This window comes from Choloepus didactylus, chromosome 8 (genome assembly GCF_015220235.1).
Source record: "Choloepus didactylus isolate mChoDid1 chromosome 8, mChoDid1.pri, whole genome shotgun sequence".
Classification (NCBI taxonomy): domain Eukaryota; kingdom Metazoa; phylum Chordata; class Mammalia; order Pilosa; family Megalonychidae; genus Choloepus; species Choloepus didactylus.
In genome coordinates, this window is record NC_051314.1 from 143,037,845 (window position 1) to 143,058,295 (window position 20,451).

At 44.9% G+C, this 20,451-nt stretch overlaps 1 protein-coding gene and 1 long non-coding RNA gene across 5 annotated transcripts in view; one reads left to right on the forward strand and one right to left on the reverse strand.

Moving 5' to 3' along the window:
* SEPHS1 (selenophosphate synthetase 1) overlaps positions 1-9,905 on the reverse strand; it is a 28,121-nt gene extending 18,216 nt beyond the window's left edge. The window contains exons 1-3 of one of the 3 annotated variants that reach the window (XM_037847031.1): positions 8,593-9,473; positions 6,354-6,628; positions 1,470-1,573 (exon numbers count right to left, since the gene is read on the reverse strand). In XM_037847031.1, the coding sequence (XP_037702959.1) occupies positions 1,470-1,573; positions 6,354-6,628; positions 8,593-8,615 (402 nt within the window). In that variant the 5' untranslated portion in view covers positions 8,616-9,473. Of the gene's footprint in view, positions 1-1,469; positions 1,574-6,353; positions 6,629-8,592; positions 9,474-9,657 lie in introns of those variants that run through there. The other 2 variants (XM_037847030.1, XM_037847032.1) reach the window with 2 other exon arrangements.
* LOC119542342 overlaps positions 8,935-20,451 on the forward strand; it is a 77,333-nt gene continuing 65,816 nt past the window's right edge. For both annotated transcript variants that reach the window (XR_005218453.1, XR_005218454.1), the window contains exon 1: positions 8,935-9,075. This is a non-coding gene — a long non-coding RNA (uncharacterized LOC119542342). The remainder of the gene's footprint in view (positions 9,076-20,451) is intronic.

The following is a 20,451-nucleotide window of genomic DNA, read 5'->3' on the forward strand; positions in this document are numbered from 1 at the left end:
GGATTGAGACATTTTTAGCTGCTTTTTGAGGCTATAGAAGATAATCATCTTGTTTGAGAAGAAAACAAACAAAAAATAGAATAAAAAACTTCTAGGCCCAAAGTCAAACTGTTTCCTAAAGAAAAACAGAACCATTTCCTAGTAACATATCACTTTACTGGGAACTTTAAAAAAGTATTCAACTGCAATGTGGTAAAGATTTATTGCCTGCCTTTTGAGATTCTTAATATTTAAAGTTGCCTTGCCTAGACTATTATTTTTTATAGGCAATAAAGAAAAAAAAAAAAAAGTTCTTTTTCTGACGGAAGGATAATCAAACTTCAAAGTATTATCATTTTTGATAGTTTCTAATTGCTTGGGTATATTTCACACGGATTCCTGGCAGACTGGCAAGGCAGCTCAGCCTCCTGCAGACCCTCTTTTAACAATACCGAGCCAAGAGGTGGTCTGCAACTTGGCAGTGCCACCACTGGCTCAGTTACAGCGACTCACTGCCCCTCAGCTAGGGGTTCTCTTAAGCTGCTGGAAAAAGCATGCATTCTGGTTCTAGCCATGTCTCCTGCCTCGTCAGGTGCGGCTTGGGGTGCTGCACACCTGCCCATCTTCCAGTGTGCTTTTCCAGGAGTAACCAGTCTCAAGATGGACTTGTGGGGAGAAACAGTTTCTAATAAGCTGTTTACGTGTCACCTGAGAGGTGGACCCCATCATTTAGTCACCTCACAGCCTCAGCCCTGATACATGCAGCTTGTCCCGTGTCCTTGCCACACAGGGTGGGCACCTGGCATCTTATGACAAATGGGATCTTCCCAATCTCATCACTGGCACCTCTTGGCTGATAGGTGGTAGGGTGAAAGGCTGGTTGATGAAAGAATGGCCAACTGCAACCACACATGGCAGTTGGGAAACACATCTGAGCAGTGTTGAGATCGGTATCTAGGACTTTTATTCAATGGTTCAGGGACATAGTGTACACAGTGTGTGTGTGTGTGTGTGTGTGTATTGGGAAGGGGACAGAAATCAGAACAAATGATCGAGAAGTCTTAGCTATGATGAGATGCTAAGCTCCTTTACTTCTGGGAGAAAAAACTTAGGACCATCAGTCAGTCCTACTACAGAGGGTGGCAACATCTCCAGCCAGAAATCCAGGAGTGGCAAAGTTCATAAACATCAAAGAAAGAGACAAGGAAAGATAGAGGAAAACTACAAAAATGCCTGTCCCCAGACATTCTCCTGGAACACCAGGTGTCCTTATGCAGACATAAATCCCCATTTCCACCAGCGCTCACACCAGGAGTGTGCAAGGGATACACCAAACTGCAATGGGGTGGGAGGCGAGTTAAGACAGGGGTGGGGTGAGCATGATCTCATTATGACCAAAAAACCAAATCCAAATCCACACACATACAGAACCCAGGCCACAACCAAAGCAAAGGAATGAGCAGTTCCAGACAGAAGCTGGTCAAACTTACCATCATGTAAGGGTCGTCTACAATGGGGTAAATGTAGTCCGTGGTCTGCACCAGGGAAAGGCCACCGTGCCTCAGTGGGATGACGCATGTGTCCATCCCAATGCCTGCGGAGACGGAGACTGGCATCACACAAAGGCAGGGGCCACTGCACGCTTACCGTCAGGACTGCGGCGGGGGCAATGGCAGTTTTGCGTAAGATGCTTATGGGCATCGCGTGCTGCTGGAGATGCAATGTGTTTCCTATCGAGAAGCGTAACTGAAATAAATGTGAACCGTAACCAGCTTAAGACAGAAGATAAGAGTAAAACTGTGTTAGTCACCAAGACTCAACTGCAAGATACCACCATTTTTAGATGTTGGTGACAGCCTGAATAAAAGCCTTCCTTTGTATTACTGCATCAGTGACTGGGACGACACATAATTTCTTTGAACAGAAAAAAAGTGTAAGTAAACTAGAATTATTTTATGAAGAGCTACTCTGAGTAAATGTTTAGGCATCATTTTATTTCCCCAGCAGACAAACTGTAAAGTTTGTACACATCCAAAATGTGCTACTACTTCTACATTTTAGTCAAAAATCAAAGTGGCAAAGCCAGGCAGGGATTCCTAATATCCAATCAAGCATGTACCTAAAAAGCTCTAGCACTTCTGTGACACATCTGTTCCCTGAAGACTTTTTTAAGAGCAAATCTTGAAATTTCATGTTATTCCCCTAAGTAAAAAAACACATAAATGCCACCTTTGCAAACTTATAACATGAGCAGGGAGGGAATGGCCCAAAGTTCACCTTCTGTCTACTTAAAAAAAAAATTCTTAGGAAGCCTGTGAGCAAAATACTTCAGTTTATTAAAAACTGACTCCAAAAATTTAGAAAGACATTACAGGCAACTAATAGGCTGGTGAGAAACCATTCCTTCCCCTTGAAGTCAGTTTTGAGCTAAGATCAGCCGCTGTAAAAGTGGCCTGAAATGCAGACGGTTCACGAGTGCGGGGGGCCTTCCCACCAAGCAAGCTGTGGCCACTTCTTAAAAAGCCGTCAGGCATCTCCTGGGGTTCTTCTGTCTTGCTGACGAGTAACCCCAAGGCAGATGCAGAATCAGAAGGAAGCACGTTGGTTCTACCCTCTGACTTCAGAATCCCAAATGAAACAAGAACAAATGAGTCACACTGCAAGGTGTGTGTGTGTGTGTGTGTGTGTGTGTGTGTGGGCAACACTGCGGGGCCACACCTATCCCTGAGACATGCCGAGCAAGGTGACAGGCCATGCAGGCTCCTTCGTTTTCCTGTTCTTGAAGTTTAATAAAAAGCCACATACCCTGTGAAGATAGGCTTTTTTTTTTCTTTTTTTCTTTTTTTTCACTAAATGAGATGGCAAAGCAGAAACTCTTGATGGAAGATCCACAGTTTAGGAAACCGAGAATCAAGTTTCAGAACGGCAAGTCTCACAAATATGAAGCAAGGGGACAGATTTCCTTAGTGGTCATTTTCATTTGTCTTAGACGAGAGTGTGGGGGACCATCACCTAATGGGGACCTGCCCACAGCCTCTTGGAAGTTTCACCCCAGTGTCCTCCAGCATGTAGGTGGAGCTAGACGAAACTGTGCTCAAATTCATATGGATTCTCCTTAAATCAAAAACTCCCACAACTGGAATTCTGCGTGTATTCCTATTTGCTTGGAAAAACAGCAAACAGTTTTCTTTCCTGTGGGCTTTCATTTAAATGACAGGACAGTTATTTAAAAACAGGTGCTGACCACTTACAAAGGAAACAGCATAAGACTAAGTAGTGACTACTCAGCAGCCACCATGGAGGCAAGAAGGCAGTGGCATGACATATTTAAAATTCTGAGAGAGAAAAACTGCCAACCAAGAATTCTTTATCCAGCAAAGCTCTCCTTCAAATTTGAGGGAGAGCTTAAATTTTTCACAAACAAATGCTGAGAGAATTTGCTAAAAGCAGACTGGCCCTACTGGAGATACTAAGGGGAGCCCTACTGCCAGAGAAACAAAGAAAGGAGAGAGAGATATGGATAAAGGTTCAATACTAAAGAGATTCAGTATGGGTACATTAAAGGACATTAAGAGAGAGAGGAAAACATATCTGACAAACATAAACCAAAGGATAAGATTGCTTATTCAATAAATGCCTTCAAAGTAATAACACTGAATGTAAATGGATTAAACTCCCCAATTAAAAGTAAAAAAAAAAACAAAAAACAAAACAGGTGCTGAATGCTAGCTTCTAATGTCTCTACTCTGGGTCCTCTTAAATCTGCATGAAATGCAGGTCATTTGTGAAGCATTTGATTTCTATGCGCACTTGGCCAGTCCCCTCATCAGGGCATTTTCACTGATGATGCTGACCATGTTCCTAGGGCTGAAAGGAAGCTCACAACATCCACGTTTCCTCTTTCGTGTCCGTGGCAAACTATTAGAGTGAAGCTACAGCTGTGCTGCCCAATAAGGCAACTGCAGCCACCCGTGCTGGTGGCACTGGAAATGTGGCCATTTCCAATTGAGATGCACTGTGATTGTAAAGTGCACCCCAGATTTGAACACTTAATGTGAATAAAAAAAAAAAGAACATCTCCTTAATAATGTTACGCATTAGTTACCCATAGAAAGGTTTTTTAATACATTGGGTTAAACAAAATCTATTAGAATTCTACCTGATTCTTTTCATGTATGTTTTAAAATTCACATTTACACATATCAATTTAAAATTATACATGTGGCTCAAGAAATATCTCTTTCCGACAGTGCTGGTTTATAGTGATTGGCTTATAAATCACCCACCAAGTTTCGAGGAAGAGGAGGGGAGCACCAGAGGAGCCACGGGCCTTGAAAAACTAGGGTCTCCAAAGAAAGAGAGGTAGAGGGCAAGCGGGAACAAAGGAAAGTGTGAGAGCGCGGGAAGCCTAAACACCAGATGGAGCGGCTTATAGTTCATTAGCAGGAGACAATGGGGACTCCTAGGAGTTATTTTGTCTTTTGGTATGGGGCAAGATTGAAACCATGCATCGAGAAAAATAACTCACATCATACATGACCACCAACAACCAATACTCGATAACTCTCAAAGTACCCGTGGCATAGGTACTGTGCTCTAAGACACACATTTCAACATTTCTTTGGTTAGGATACATCGAATACGCATGGACACAGTTAAAAGCTGTCAGAGTTCACTGCCATGCTCATTTTAGATTAGGACATGGGGGCTCAGAGGGTCATGTAAGGTAGATCTGATCCCAAACTCAGCTCTGGCCGCTAGGCCACTTCTGCACCAGGTTTAAAACAGAGCATCCTTCAGCACCTCTGCTGCAACCCAGGGTCTGTCTACCCTTAGAGGATGCCAAAATTTTGCAGAAGTGCATTTCCCTGGGAAAAGATGCACAGCTTTCATTTACTTCTCAAAAGCTACTACGCGCCTTTGAGTTCTCATATCTGTGTTTAAAAGGCCCTTTCCTTGCCTCTTTCCCTTCCCTGTAAAAGAGGGGTAACTTTTACCACAAAGAGTTAGGGCTGAAGCAGCCCTTCACCCACTTCTACCACAGCTGGACTTAGCAACCAGACGACAAGCAGTGTGGTGGAGGTAGGCGCAGTGGGTCCCAGTCCTGACCCCAGCTGTGTGAGGTAGAAAGAGTTACCTGATCTCCCTGAGCCCCCTGGGGCTGCTGGAGGGGGCAAATGACCCCACCCCTATCCACCCACTTAAAGATGAGCTAATCAGCTAAAGATCAGTGGGGACCTTTGGAACAGAATCATTACATTATCCGTCACGTCTTATTTCATTTGCTTTTGCTTATTCTCTTTGGCAAAGTTATGTAAGAGCTTTCTTGGCATATTCTGATTTCTTGACAAATAAGCTGACATATAACCCAACTCACTCACGAGATACCTCTCCACAGCTTAGACATCAGCCACTGGAGGATGGGGTCTAAGCGTCCCTCCCTCTCACCCAAAGAGAGGCTGCTTTGTACATCAGGGAAGAAAGGAGTGCCCTGGGGTGAAAACCAGTGCTGTAAGACAGGACTCTATGATGAAAAGATGGGCAAATAAAGGCAATAAAAACTGAATTACATAATATCCGAACTCCCAGAATACATACCAAACTCTCAAAGGTAAAGTCATCTTGACCTTGCATCATGCACTGAGCAAGCCACACAATAACAGCTAATAAACAATATCCCAATAGCCTAGAATTTCTTTGTGAGCTCTCTACTTGGGAAAAGGCACAGCACTAATGACACCAGGAATTTAGTTTTTTCTTAAACCACTGCAGACGCTGTCCTGGGGTCCAGTACAGATTCAGTCCAGTCTGGAGCAGTTTTTTTTTTTTTTTGAGGGGGTGGTGGTTGGTGGTGGTGGTGGTGGTTGTGTTTCATTCAAATGACATACTGCAGAGCACCCTCCTAAGCGACTCCCCATACCCTCTTATTCCACCCACCCAATCACTGCTCTCAGTCCTGCACACTGATGCTTACAATGTCACCTTTCCTAGGGCAAGGAAGAGAACAGAAACATTTTAAGGATGATTTTAAGATAAAGGTATAAAGAGTTTTCTGCTTAATCCTCAGGTAACCAGAAAATTCAATTTAATAAGAGTATGTTTTTCCTGTAATATATTTGTCCCAATGGCACGCTTAATAGTTTAAAAACTGTTAGAGTGCATTTCTGGATATTTTTCCGGTACTTCCTCCAAAGAAGTCACAACGACTTAACACAGTTACCATTGCTTTGCTGTTTGACTCCTTCTCACAGAAACTTAAAAAAAAATTAAAAACACCAACAAAACACAGGTCTAGTCACTGGCTCCTTAGCTGGATTGCAGGCCAACATGCTCTCCCTGCAGAAGAAGCTGTCAAGCTGCTGAAGCTTACATACCAAGCCTTGGCATCACTGCTCCCAGGAACTGCTCGTCTTCTTGGAAGTGGTTCTCTTGCAAGGACTCCAGCAACTTCTGTAGGACATCTTGGGGCACTTTGCAGCCCGTGCCCTTCAACTCAGTGAACCTGGTCAGCCGGAAGCTCTTGTCCAATTCGTGACTCTCAGGGTTAAAGGATTCCCGTACCGACATGGTTCTCGGGTGCACACACTGCACGGTTAGGTTAGCGCCTTCCCCTCCCTCTCCTAGTCTGCTGGTTTCTTTACAGATCCACCTAGGCATCACCAAAACAGAAAGACGTCAATCTAACAATTCTGATGGGTACCTGCCAAGAATCAAGCCTATACATGGGAGTGAAAAAACCAGTAAGGGCTGAAATCACAGGGAAGCAGTGATTTGGGGTCATGATACATTGTCCTTTAGGGAAGCAGAGCCAGAATAAATCATTTTAAAAAGTGGCTACACCATCACAGACATCCTCTAAGGAAAAAGATCTGAAGTCTGGAGTATTATAACTGTGGTTTCATAGAAAGAACTAGGGGCCGTCAGGCTTACTTGACACAGTGCCATCTCGCACAATTAAGTCCCAAAGGTTTTTTCAGCACGCAGCATTAGGAGAAAAGCACTTCTAGACACTTGATCTATCAACTTGGACGCAGTATAGTTGCTAAATTAGAGTTCCTAGCTAAAGTGACTGGAAAACCCTTTGACGTCTTCTGCTATCTCAGATAGAAAAATAAAACCCTTAATAGAAACCTTGCAAGAAAAAGAATGCAAATGCATTTGATAAAATCCATTAGAAGCTAAATCTAATTTTAGAAACTGTTTTTTATTCTGAGCCAGAAGTATACAACATGACCCAAAACTAACAGATCTCACAAAAGAATATAACATGAAAAATAAAACGGCTGTTTCACGCCGAACAGTTCGTTTTCTTCACAAGAGCACTGGGAAAATTCCTCTGATGCTTTAATGCAGTGCTGTTTCCTAGAAAGCAAACCTTTTGCCCAACAAACTGGTACACACACATCACTGACAAACTCTGCTACCGCTCATTACCATTTCACTGCAGAACTAAAACAGTAAGTTAAACCACACTAAATGACTAGCATTTAGTGATTTAGTTACTTGGTAACTGCGTGAAGTTTCTGGAACAAGCCTTTCTAAGTTGGAAGCCTTGGGGCTAAAGCAAAAACTCACATGTGCTCCCAGGGTTTACAAACCTCCAGATTGATTCTTTTATCGGGCATAGAATTACAGACACCCCAAGTTTTAGGGTCAGTTTCCCCTATAAAATTTATGATTAAGAACATAATTCCCATTTATAGAGTTTTCGATTCCCTGGGAAGCACTCCACTCATCTAAAATAAATCTCACAATGCCCGAGTTTGGGCAGCAATCCAAGCTGTTACAAAAACACATTTGGGATGAGCAATGATTTCAGTCTGAAACCGACAGCTGTACAGGAATAAACCTTCCAACTTAAGTGCAAGAAACCAACCTGTCCGAAAAGAGGGCAGCAGGCAAGCAAAGCCAATTACAGAGGTGGGAATTTTGAAGCCATTTTAGAGTGAAGAAAAACAGTCTGAATAGCACTTTTGACTTGGAAGGGTTTGGAACAAAAACAACCAAATCCTTTCCTCACAAAATGCCTTGCCACCAGGGAAAAATTCCAACTCAAGAGGCATCCAGTTATTTTCCTACCTCCAATTCCTATCCAAAAGAAAAAAAGAAAGAAAGAAAGAAAAGAAAAAAAAAGGTGGGCAGGGGGAATTTAGGGTAAAGGTAACCAACTTTTTTCAAAAAGTAATTTACATTTTCCAATATTTTTAAGGGGGAAAAAAGTTTAAGATTTCTTGTCAAGAAGGCACTCAAGAGTTTTAAAGCCCCAAATGGAACGAGAACACAAATCAGAGACTCAGTCCCTACCGAAATTTTTAAAAAATAAATTCTTACATTTTTGGAAGGGCTAGGGAAAGGGGTGCTTGGAAATGTGAGTAATTAACGGAGGGAGGGTGCGTACATTTGCTCCATAAGAGGCAACTGACTTCAACCTAGAAGCCACATGTTTACAACTTTAAAACAATAACATGAATATTTAAAATAACGTTTAACCCTTCCCTCCCCGGCCACGTTTAAATTGCATTAAACTCGTGGAGCAGCACAAGGCGCGCGGCCCGGAGAAGGGGTCCGCAGGTGGGGAGGGGGGCCGCCGCTCGCGCTCCAGGGCCCACCTACCCGTGCCCCTGGGCCCGGGACATAAGCGCCGGGGTGGGCGCCGCGACGCGGGCGCAGGCCGGGCACCCTCCATGAAGCGCGGCAGGGGACGGCCGCGGGACACCTTAAATCTCACTCAAGCGCCGCCGGGAGGGGCCATCGGGCCGGGCCGCACTCTTTGTGAGCAAGGCCGAGGGTTACGGCCGGGATCCCGGCCGCTACAACCCGGGAGGAGGGGGCGCTCCTGGGGACAGAGGTGCCCCTACTCGGGAAAAGGGGGCACTCCTGGGGATGGGGAGTGCCCCAACCCAAGAGGAGGGGCGCTCCTGGGGATGGGTGTGCTCCAACTCAGGAAAAGGGGGCGCTCCTGGGGATGGGGGAGTTGCCCCAATCCAGGAGATGGGGGCGCTCCTGGGGATGCGGTGTGTTCCAACCCAGGAGGAAGGGGCGCTCCTAGGAACGGGGGGATGCTCCAACCCGGGAAGAGGGGCGCTCCTGGGGATGGTAGGTGCTCAAATGCGGTAAGAGGGGCGCTCCACCGCCGGGACCGCGACCGCTCCACCGTGAGGGGCGCTCCACAACCCGAATCCGGGCCGCCCCAACTGGGGAGTGGGCCCACAGGGAAGGGGGCGCCCCAGAGTCGGGACAAGGGCCGTTTCACAGCGGGGCGCGGCGGGACCCCAGCCCGCGGCAACCGGGAGAGTGGAGGGGGAGGGGCCCAATGTCCGCCGAAGGGGGGGGCGGTGCAGGGAGGCCCCGGGCACGCGCTGAGGAGGGGGCGCTCGGGACCGGGCCGGGTCCCCTGGCGCGCGCGGACCGCCGCACAAAAATGTCGGCGGGTGAAAAAATTAACCCATACGCCGCCGCCTCCCTGCACCCCGCCAGCCCCGACGCGCGCGGGAGGGCGGGCGCGCGGGCGGCGCTTCTTTTTTAAAGCGGCCCCGCCAAGCCCCGCGCTGCGCTCCCCGCGCGGCCGGGACTCGCCCGGTGCACCGCGGCGGCGGGGCGGGCGGCCGGGGGCGGGCGGGCCCGCGGTGGGCGGCGGACGAACGTTCCCTTTAAGCCTGCCCCCCCGCCCGCGCTTACCGGCTCGCCTTCCGCCTCCTCCTCCTCCTCCTCCTCGGGAGACGGCGCTCCCACAATGCACCGGGTCGGGCGCCCGGGCACCGCCGGAACCAAAGCGCCGCCGCCGCCGGGCGAGCCGGGGGACGGACGGATGGGGGGGACGGACCGCGCGGGCGCAGCGCGGGGAGGCGGGAGGACACGGACCCAGGGAGCCCCGGCCTGGGCCTCGGCGCCCTGCGGGTCCGGGCCGCCCGCTCCGCGTGCCGGCTCTGGAGGAGCCTTAAGGCCGCACCCTCCCTTTAAGGGCCGCGGCGCGCGGAGGCTGCGCGGCCGGGAGGGCGGGGGCGCCGCGCGGGGCCGAGCGCCGCGGTGATTGGTCTCGGGGGAGGGCGGGGGTTGCAAACGCGAGCCGCGGCCGCATCCGTTGCAGGATGCGAAGGGATGGATTTCAAAAGTTGTGAGCTGCACCGGCAGCGCCGGGAGCGCCGGGAAGCGCCTTTTCGCGCGGGCCGCCTCCTTGCTTGGGCGGTCGCGGTCCCCGCGCGGTGCCTGCTCCTGGAGCGCCTCCGTCCCTTTGTAGGAGGTGACGGGGAATAAGGAGACAATTTGAGAAGGCGCCGTGGATGAATAAGGGCTTGGATCATGTCTCCCTCTTATTATACAGCCCGGCTCAGGGGTTAACTTGAGCCCTGGAGAAATAGGCACACGCCCTGCAAGGTTTCTCGAGCGTTTCTTGTGCTGTGTAGCAAGTCAAAGATTAAGGTTCCTGGACTACGTTGTTCCTCATGTGTCCACGTCAACATGATAGCCTAACACTGTACGGGTTTGAATGAACGTCAGTGAGAGAACTTCCACTTGGGCGGTAACTTAATTCACGTTTTCAGCTTTCTAATGAGGAGCTGATTACACGAAAGCGAAATGCTTTATTGCTGCATCTTCTAGGGCTTCCCGTAAAACGGAGGCGTGTGGATGAAGGCTAACTAAACGTTTCTAAAGGGGTTTAGCATTGCCGGAATATTATTTTTGATCGGAAATGTGTTTGGTAAGCGAATTGTACTTTATTGTTGCGTCAGGTTTGCAGGCTATGCAGATGCCCTTTCAGTTTTAAAATTTCTTGCTGGCAGTTCCACAGTGTTTTTATTTATTATGCAAGCTGGAAGACTGGGTGCGACGAAGCCCCTGCAGGTTGCTCTTTGCGCTTTTACCATTCCCCTAAGTTTGGAAAGAACTGTAGCCTGGTTTTTCAATGTGATCCCTTAGACTTTCGTTAAGAATGGCGTGGTTGTGCATGACCCAGTGTTTGAAAAACCTGAATTTGCCTCCAGATCACCTGGGAAGACACACACACACACACACAATCCCCACTTCCAGACCCCCAGAATTAGGATACCAAAGAAGGAACATATTGATACTCTGGCTCCTCGCCTTTAAAACTTGATCTTGCATTTGGGCCATTTTTCCATTTAAGCAAAAAAAGTGCATGACTAGGAAAAAAGATTGGTGGTGGTTTGCAGGGAAAGTAATGCAACAGAAGTAGGTCACTGTTTGAAGGTTGGATGCCTACTGAGGAATTTGGTATTTATTCCATGGTCTGCATGGTTTGTCAGATTTGTTTTTTCTAGAAGTTTAGCTCCAGTGTCAATGTTGGGAGGGTACTCCCTCCTAGAGGAGAAAATGGGGCCAGTTTTCTAGTTAGGAGGTTATTGCATTTCACTGGAGATGATGAGGGTCCTTGTACTGAAGCAGTGGGGGTGGAAAAATGTGGAGGGATTTGGTTTGGATATGATTTAGTGTGTGATTGGAGGGGTGAAGGAGAGGACCTTCAGGTGACCTTCAAATTTCTAGTTTTGGAGAACCGGGTGGCTGATGATGCTACTCAGGAAGGGAAGCTGGTTTAGGGGATGAATTCAGTTTTGGAAATGTTAATTGCAGGAGGTTACCCGTGGAAGGCAATTGGTAAAACTGGCCTGGATCCTCTCTCTCTAGCTAAGCCAACTTGAAAGGTGAAATCACTGCCTTCCCCTCTACGTGGGATCAGACACCCAGGGGAGTGAATCTCCCTGGCAATGTGGAATATGACTCCCGGGGAGGAATGTAGACCTGGCATCATGGGATGGAGAACATCTTCTTGACCAAAAAGGGGATGTGAAAGGAAATGAAATAAGCTTCAGTGGCAGAGAGATTCGAAAAGGAGCTGAGAGGTCACTCTGGTGGGCACTCTTATGCACAATATAGACAACCCTTTTTAGGTTCTAATGAATTGGGGTAGCTGGTGGCGGATACCTGAATCTATCAGACTACAATCCAGAACCCGTGAATCTTGAAGACAATTGTATAAAAATGTGGCTTATGAGGGGAGACAGTGGGATTGGGGGGGGCCATGGGGATCACACTCCCCTTTGTCTAGTTTGTGGATGGATGAGTGGAAAGGTGGGGAAAGGAAACAAACAAACAAACAGACAAGGGCGCCCAGTGTTCTTTTTTACTTTAGTTGCTCTTTTTCACTTTAATTATTCTGGTTATTTTTGTGTGTGTGGTAATGAGGGTGTCGGGGATTGATTTTGGTGATGAATGTGCAACTATGTAATGATACTGCGAACAATCGAATGTATGACTTGTTTTGTATGACTGCGTGGTATGTGAATATATCTCAGTAAAATGAATATTAAAAAAAAAAACACAGAAAAAAAACTGGCCTGGAGCTTGGGCTGAGTTTGAGATGTAAATGTAGCCATCAGCATGTAAATGGTGTTTTGTAGCCTTGGTAAAAGGTGAGATTAACCCGGAGAAAGGAAAAAAAGCAAAGGAGATTTTGGACAGAGCTCTTCAGAATTTCGAAATTGAATGACTAGGGGAGAGGAAAACCAATCTCTGCTGAGTCTCTAGGAGGCAAGCATCCTTGGAGGCAGCTAATTCCTCTCCCAACCATTGGAGCTCCAAATAACTTGAGTTAAATTCTCCTGAGCAGGGGCCATAAACTCTTGACTGAGCCGCAGAGGTCTTGATTCATCAGGAGCCAAGCTAGAACCTTCACATAATCCCACCAGCTCTTGTCCCGCCCTTCCTTTGCGCTAAAGGCAAGTGTTTCTGATGTATACTTCTCTGTCAGCCTTCTTCCCACCAAACTTCTTTGAGTCATCCTCAGTGGGCTCACCAGGACCCCATTCCATTGGAATCCATCTGCCCTGAGTTTTTAGGTTTCACCTGCTCCATCTGAAAGATGGTTCCCCTGAGTTCCATAACCTGGTGGAGGTTTGTTAAAAATATGAATTCACCAACCCCATTCCAAAGATTACATTTAGCAGATCTGAGGTCTGTGGGGTGAGGGGGAGGTGCCAAGAATCTTAGGTTTTTAACAGGCTCCTAGGTTTATGCTGTTTCTTTTGGGGGCCAATGCCCTGAAGAATCTTGCTTTATCAGAAACCCAGAAAGCCCAGAGGCTGCTCCTCCTACATCCCACATTCTGCTAGCTCTAAGGCAGCTCCAATGACATTGCTTTACTATTTCCCTCCCTTTCTCATTCAGGGCACATGCTATCCAGCTTTACCACCATCTGCCCCTGGGGTTGATTTTTTGATTCATGCATGTTCAAAGTGAGCCCTGACTTGTCATTATCCCAAGGGATTTCCATGATCATGAGTAAGATCTGTTAGACGATAGATACCTCAAATCTAATGACTTGCCTTCACTCCACTTTAGCCACCCCCACTCATCACTGCATCCCTTGTCACGGCCCAAGAAGGCTTTTGTAGCCAAAGGACTAAAGAAAGCACCGGGCATGTTCTGAGACATGAGATTTTATTATGGGGCTTACCTACAGGGTGGGGAAGTCGAGACACATTACCCTGAGATCAGGAGCTTCTCTGAATGGATTCAGAGCTGCTCTGAATGGCGGTGTGTTTGGAGCACAACATGCAAATAGTCCACACTTTGGGGGGCTGAATAAGCTGGTTATAAGGACTCAACATTCCAATGGGTATGAGAGCATAAGGGGGGAGGGTCATGCAACATAGGGAGGGGTTGATTGTAATCAACAGGAGGAGGGGAGGATTATAGAGATAACAGTATCTCAGGGAGTCTCAAAGAGGAGGTAGTTTTGGGTACAGATTACAGTTAGCACCTGATATTACAAGGAGAATAGGTCAAACCTTAACTGACCTAGGTCACGTAAGCTGCTGTGTGCAATCTTCCAGGCCCTTGGTGAATGCCGTGTGCAGGATTCCCACATCCCTGGAAATCGTAAATGCCAATATCCTATTTCCTATGCTGTAGTCCTCTTATTTCTTTATACCCTGACACCTGCACTTCACCCTCATTGGGACCACTAGTTTCTCAAAGTGGCCCCCTTTTCCCTCCAGCCTGGACCCCACAGTTTCCTCAGCAGGCTCATCTCTTACCAACCTTCTGTGACCAGATCCTCCCTCGAATGTCCAGCCTTCATTTCCTTCTACTGTTCATCTTCCCTGCCCTTTCACTGGTCTGGAGAAAACTCAGGATGTGGAAATTGATACCCTTATGGATGTATGATCTCCAGTGCCAGCTGGGCTTTTGCCACGGCTCAAAAATCCTTAAGTGTGTTATTCCTGGTTTTCATTATTATTAAGGGTTGTGCCACATTTTATTGCCCTTGATTGCAGAGTCACATTGAGGAGAAAATGGATGACCTCAGAGGAAATGCTCTAACTTTCCCTCCCTATCCCCACCTGACTCCCCCACCATCAGAGTCAATGTCTCAGAAGAAGGCTTGCCTTCTCCTCTCCAAAGTTGGTCCTCTGCCTGTTCTCCAGCCTCTGCTCCTCCAGTAGTAGCCAACACGTCCTTTCCATGTACACCAATGAACTAAGTGGTTACACGCATCATCTCTTTGAATTCTCGCAGCAAACCCATGATGTAGATACTATTATGTATTTTCATTTCATGGTGGAGGAAGCTAGGGCTCAGACTGATTAAGGAGCATGTCTTAGGTTGTGTTCCCCCAAAGCAGATCTCAAGACAAGGACTTGGGATCAAGTAGTTTATTTGGGAGAAGCCAGGAAGCACAAATCATCAGATACCGAAGGGAGAAAGCCAAAGAGGAATGTTTTAGTGAGAAAATTACCACCGTGAGCAACTGAGGCTCAGCCCCATCAGGCTCTTCCTCAGAAACAGTATGGGGCACCCCCTGTGGCAGGCAGAATAATGGCCCCCAAAGATGTCCACATCCTAATTCCTAGAACCTGTGAAGACGTTAGGTCACATGGCAAAGAGGAATTAAGGTTATGAATTGATTGAGCCTAAAGTGGGAGATTATTTTGGATTATCTCGGTGGGCCCAATGTCATTAAAAATGGAAGAGGGAGAATGTCAGCAGAGTGGTGGAGTAGGCAACTCCAAACTCTTGTCCCCCAACAGGTAAGTGAAGAACAAGCAGAAATTATCAAGACCAACTTTGTCAAAACTCTGGACAGCAATCAAAGGTTTACAGTAACCCATTGAGTGCTGAATCATGGAAAAGTGGTAGGAAAGCCTTGTGGCATTTTCACTTGCCCTTGCCACACCAGCTTCCTAGCTCGAGCAGACTTGAAGAAAATGACAGCCCATGTCCTCACTGTAGGCCCTGGTCCTTGGTTCCAGATGGAACAGAAGCAGACCTCATTCACAAATCACTGTGTATGTCTGTGCTAACCCATCTGGTGGCTACAGGAAGGCTACAGGAAGCCTGTCTTGGAACTCAGGTCGAAATAGTTGTAGGCACTGCTTGAAAACAGTATAAGGCAAACAATCAGCCCACAGCCCCTCGGGACAAAAGATTACAATGAGCCTTACGTTATACTACCTAAGGCCTGGGGAAGGGGTGGGGAGGGATGACAAGAAGAGAATTTCTGTGGGAAATTAGGGCAATCAAAAACACTTGTATATATGGGTGAATTTAGAAAGCTGCATGTATACTCACAGACAACCAAAAGTAGATTCTTTGAAAAGATCAAGAAAATTGACAAACCTTTAGTACACAGTGAAAGGAAAGGAGAAGATGCAAATAACTAAGATATGAAATTGGGGACATCACTACTGTCCTTCCAAAAATAGAAAGGATTATAAGAGAATATTATGAACAATTATATGCCAACACATTAGATAGTAATCTTAGTAGCACACAACTTACCTAAAGTGACTGAGGAAGAAATATAAAATCTCAAGAAGTAAAGAGATTGAATCAGTGATTTAAAAATCTAGCAAAGTCTAGGATAATTTTCACTGGTGAATTCTACTCAACATTCAAAAATGAATTAATCCCAATCCTTCTCAAACTCTTCCAAAATATAGAAGAGGAGAGAATATTACTAACTTATTCTATGAGGTCAGCGTTACCCTGATGCCAAAGCCAGATAAACACATCAGGAGACAAAAATTACATACTATCTTTTATGAATATATATGCAGATATCCCTGGCAAGTTGCTAACAAACTGAATCCAACAGCATATTAAAAGAATTATACACCATAACCAAGTGGGATTTATCCCAGGAAGGCAAGGATGGTTCATAAGAAAATCAGTCAGTGTAATACACTTCGATAGAATGAAGGCAAACAACCACATGAGCATCTCAATTGATGCAAAAAAAAAAGGACATTTGACAAAATTCAGCACCATTCCATGATAAAAACTCTCACAAAACTAGCAATAGGAGGGAACTTACTCAACATGACTAAGGGTTGCTATGTAAAATCCACAGCTGATGTTATACTCAGTGGTGAAAGACTAGGAGCTTTCCCCCTAAAATTGGGAAAAGACGATGTCTGTTTTCACTACTGCTGTTTAACACTGCATTAGAAGTTCTAGCCAGAATAATTAGGAAAGAAAAAGAAATAAAAGTCATCTAAATTGGAAAGGAGAAGTAGAACTATCTGTATTCCCAGATGACATGATCCCATATCTAGAAAACATAAAATCCCCAAGAAAGCTACTAGAGTCAATAAATGAATTCAGCAGATTTTTGGGGTACACACAAAAATCAGTTGTTTCTATACACCAGCAATGAACAATCCAAAAAGGAAATTAAGAAAATTCCATTTACAATATCACCTAAAAGAATAAAATACCTAGGAATAAATTTAACCATGAAAAAGTCCTGTACCCTGAAAACTACAAAACATTGCTGAAAAAAAATTAAAGAAGACCTAAGTCAGTGGAATGACATTCCATGTTTATGGATTGGAAGACTTAATATCATTAAGGTGTCAATATTACCCAAAGCAATTTTTGGATTTAATGCAATTCCAATCAGAATCTGTTTTTTTGTTTTTGTTTTTGTTTTTTTCTTTTGCAGAAATGGAAAACCTGATCAAATTCATATGGAATTTTAAGGGACCCTGAATAGCCAAAATTATCTTGAAAAGGATAAACAAAGTTGGAGTGCTCATCCTTCCCAGTTTCAAAATGTATTATGAAGCTACAGTAAACAAAACACTGTGGTACAGGCATAAGGATAGACATTTAAACCATTTGGTTAGAATTCAGAGTTCTGAAATAAACCTGCAAATCTATGGTTGATTGATTTTTGACAAGGATGTCAAATCCATTCAATGGGGAAAGAATAGTCACTTCGACAAATGGTACCGGGAAAATTGGATAGCCACATGCAAAAGAATTAAACTGGACCCCTACTTCACACCAAATACAAAAAATAGGTCAAAATGGATCAAAGAGCTAAATTTTAAGTGCTAAAACCATAAAACTGTTAGAAGCAAATATAGGGAAAAATCTTTATGACCTTGGATTTGGCAGTGGATTCTTGGGTATGACCCAAACGAGCAACAGAAGATAAAATAGATAAATCTGATTTAATCAAAATTTAAAAATTTTATAGGTACAGAATTTCTGTTTGAGATCATGAAAAAGCCTTGTTAAGGGATGGTGGTTATGGCAGCATGACATCGTGAGTGTAATTAGTATCACTGTAGTGTACCCTTAAAATGGTTAAAATGGGAAATTTTGTCTTATATATATGTTACCCCAGTACAAATTTTTAAAAACTTTTGTGCATCAAAGGACATTGTCAAGAAAGTGAAAAGTCAGCCCATAGGTTGGGAGAAAATAGTTGCAAATTATTTATCTGATGAGAATTTAATATCCAGAATATGTAAAGAGCTCCTATAACTCAATAACAAAAAGGTGAACAACACAATGTAAAAATCAGCAAAGGACTTGAATAGACATTTCTCCAAAGAAGACATACAAATGGCCAATAAGCACATGAAAAGATGCTCAACATCATTAGTCATTAGGGAAATGCAAATCAAATCCACAATGAGATACCATTTCATACCCACTGGAATGACTGTTATCTAATATTAATAAAATAAAGGAAAATAAGTGTTGGCAAATGTGGATAAATTGGAAATGCTGTGCATTGCTTGGTGCAGCTGCTGTATAAAGTTTTGTGGTACTTCCAAACATAGGATTATCATATGACTAAGCAATGCCACTCCTGAGTATACATCCAAACTGATTGAAAACAGGAACTCAAACAGATACCTGTATGTCAATGCTCATAGCATTCACAATAGCCAAAAAAGATGGGGAAAAACCAAAGGTCCATCAGCAAATGAAGGGATGATCAAATTGTGGTATATCAGAACAATGGAATATTATTCAGCCATAAAAAGGAATGGAGTTTTGCTACATGCTTCAGCATGGATGACCCTAGAAAATATTATGCTAAGTGAGAGAAGCCAGATGCAGAAGACAAATAATTGTATGATTCCATGTTTTAGTTTGCCAATGCTGCCTTTTCTCAAAACACCAGAAATTGATTGGCTTTTATAAAGGGGTTTTTTTGGTTACACAGTTAAAGTCTTAAGGCCATCAGGTGTCCAAGGTAACACATCAACAATCAGATACCTTCACTGGAGGATGGCCAATGGCATCCAAAAAACCTCTGGGAAGGCACCAGGCTGGTGTCTGCTCCAGAGTTCTGGTTTCAGAACGGCTTTCTTCCAGGACATTCCTCTCTAGGCTGCAGTTCTTCAAAAATGTCACTCTTAGTTGCTCTTAGGGTGTTTGTCCTCTCTTAGCTTCTCTGGAGCAAGAGTCTGCTTTCAATGCCGTCTTCAAACTGTCTCTCATCCACAGCTACTCTCTCAGCTTCTGTGCATTCTTCAAAGTGTCCCTCTTGGCTGTAGCTTCCCTTCAAAATGTCACTCTCAGCTGCACTGAGTTCCTTCTTTTTGTCAGCTCATATATATGGCTCCAGTGATTTAATTTAGACCCACCATGAATGGGTGGGGTAACACCGCCATGGAAATTATCCAATCTGAGTCATCACCCACAGCTGGGTGGGGCACATCTCCACAGAAACACTGAAAGAATTACAATCTAATCAACACTGATACATCTGCCCACACAAGATTACATCAGAGATAATGGCATTTTGGGGGACATAATATGTTCAAACCGGCACATTCCACTTATGTGAAATGTATAGAATAGGCAAATTCGCAGAGAGAGAAAGTAGATTAGAGTTTACTAGGTCTGGGGGGAAGGGCAATGGAGAGTTATTGCTTAATGGGTACAGAGTTGCTGTTTGGAGTGATGAAAAAGTTCTGGGAATAAATAGTGGTGATGGTTGCATAACATTGTGGACATAAATAATGTCACTGAATTGTACACTTAAAAGGATTAAAACGGAAAATTTTATGTTACATGTATTTTATAACAATGAAAATTTCTTAATTAAAATAAAATGTTAAGTTTGATTGTGGTGATGAAGGTACAACTATATGACAATACTGTGAACAACTGATTGTACACTTTGAATGATTTATGCTATGTGATTATATCTCAATAAAATTGCATAAAAAATAAAGTGTTAAAACAGAAGAGGGAATCAAAATCTAGAACCATACAGGTGTCAGCATGAGAAGGACTTGGCCTGATGTTACTGGCTTTGAAGATGTAGAAAGGAGCCACAAGTGGAGAAAAGCAGGTGGCCTCTAGAAAGTGAAAGAGGCGTGGAATTTTCTCCCTTTCAGCCTCCAGAAAGAAATGCAACCCACCAATACCTGGATGGGAGCCCAGTGAGGTCCAAGTCAGACTCTGCTATGGAACAGTCAGATAAACTGGCATTGTTTTATGCCTCTAAGGTTGGGATAATTGGTCACAGCGGCAGCACCCCCTTAAAATCTTTCTTTCTCCCCATGAGGGGCTGTTTGGAACATTAAAAATTCTATAGGTGGCTCGCACTATTGGAGGGCACTGAGCTTAAAGACTCCCAAATCCCTAAACACAGACAGACAAGCACTTACTGGCCTTCCACATGCATGTTCTGTGAACACTTCAAATTCAACATGTTCCAGACTAAAATGGTCACTTTCCCCCCAGTCCTGCCCCCCTCTCATTCCACTCTCTGTCTAGTGACACTTGTGGCTAATGGACAGTTATCTCCCCCGTGGCATCTGCTGGAAACCCAGTGGGCCATCCAGCCCCTGCCTTTCCTTCTGGTCTCTCACCAAGATTAGCCAGTTCTACCTCCTTGAGAGTTTTCACGTTCCAGCCCTCGCCTCCACGGCCATGGTTACAGTCCTTTTTCATTTCCTTATCTCTCAACTCAACACTTGTGGTTGTCTCCTAATTTATGATGCTTTGGCTGTGAGTTTCACTTATTTCAGTTGGCCCAAAGTGACTAACGCTGCCTGAATGATATTTTTAAAATGCAAATCTGATTTTGTTCTTTTCCTGCTTGCAACCTTTAGAAGCTTCCATTGCCTGTGGCTCCCTTTCTCAAAGGGTGATGCCCATTCGCAGATGCTCAAGGATGATTTTAGGTGGTATGCGAAG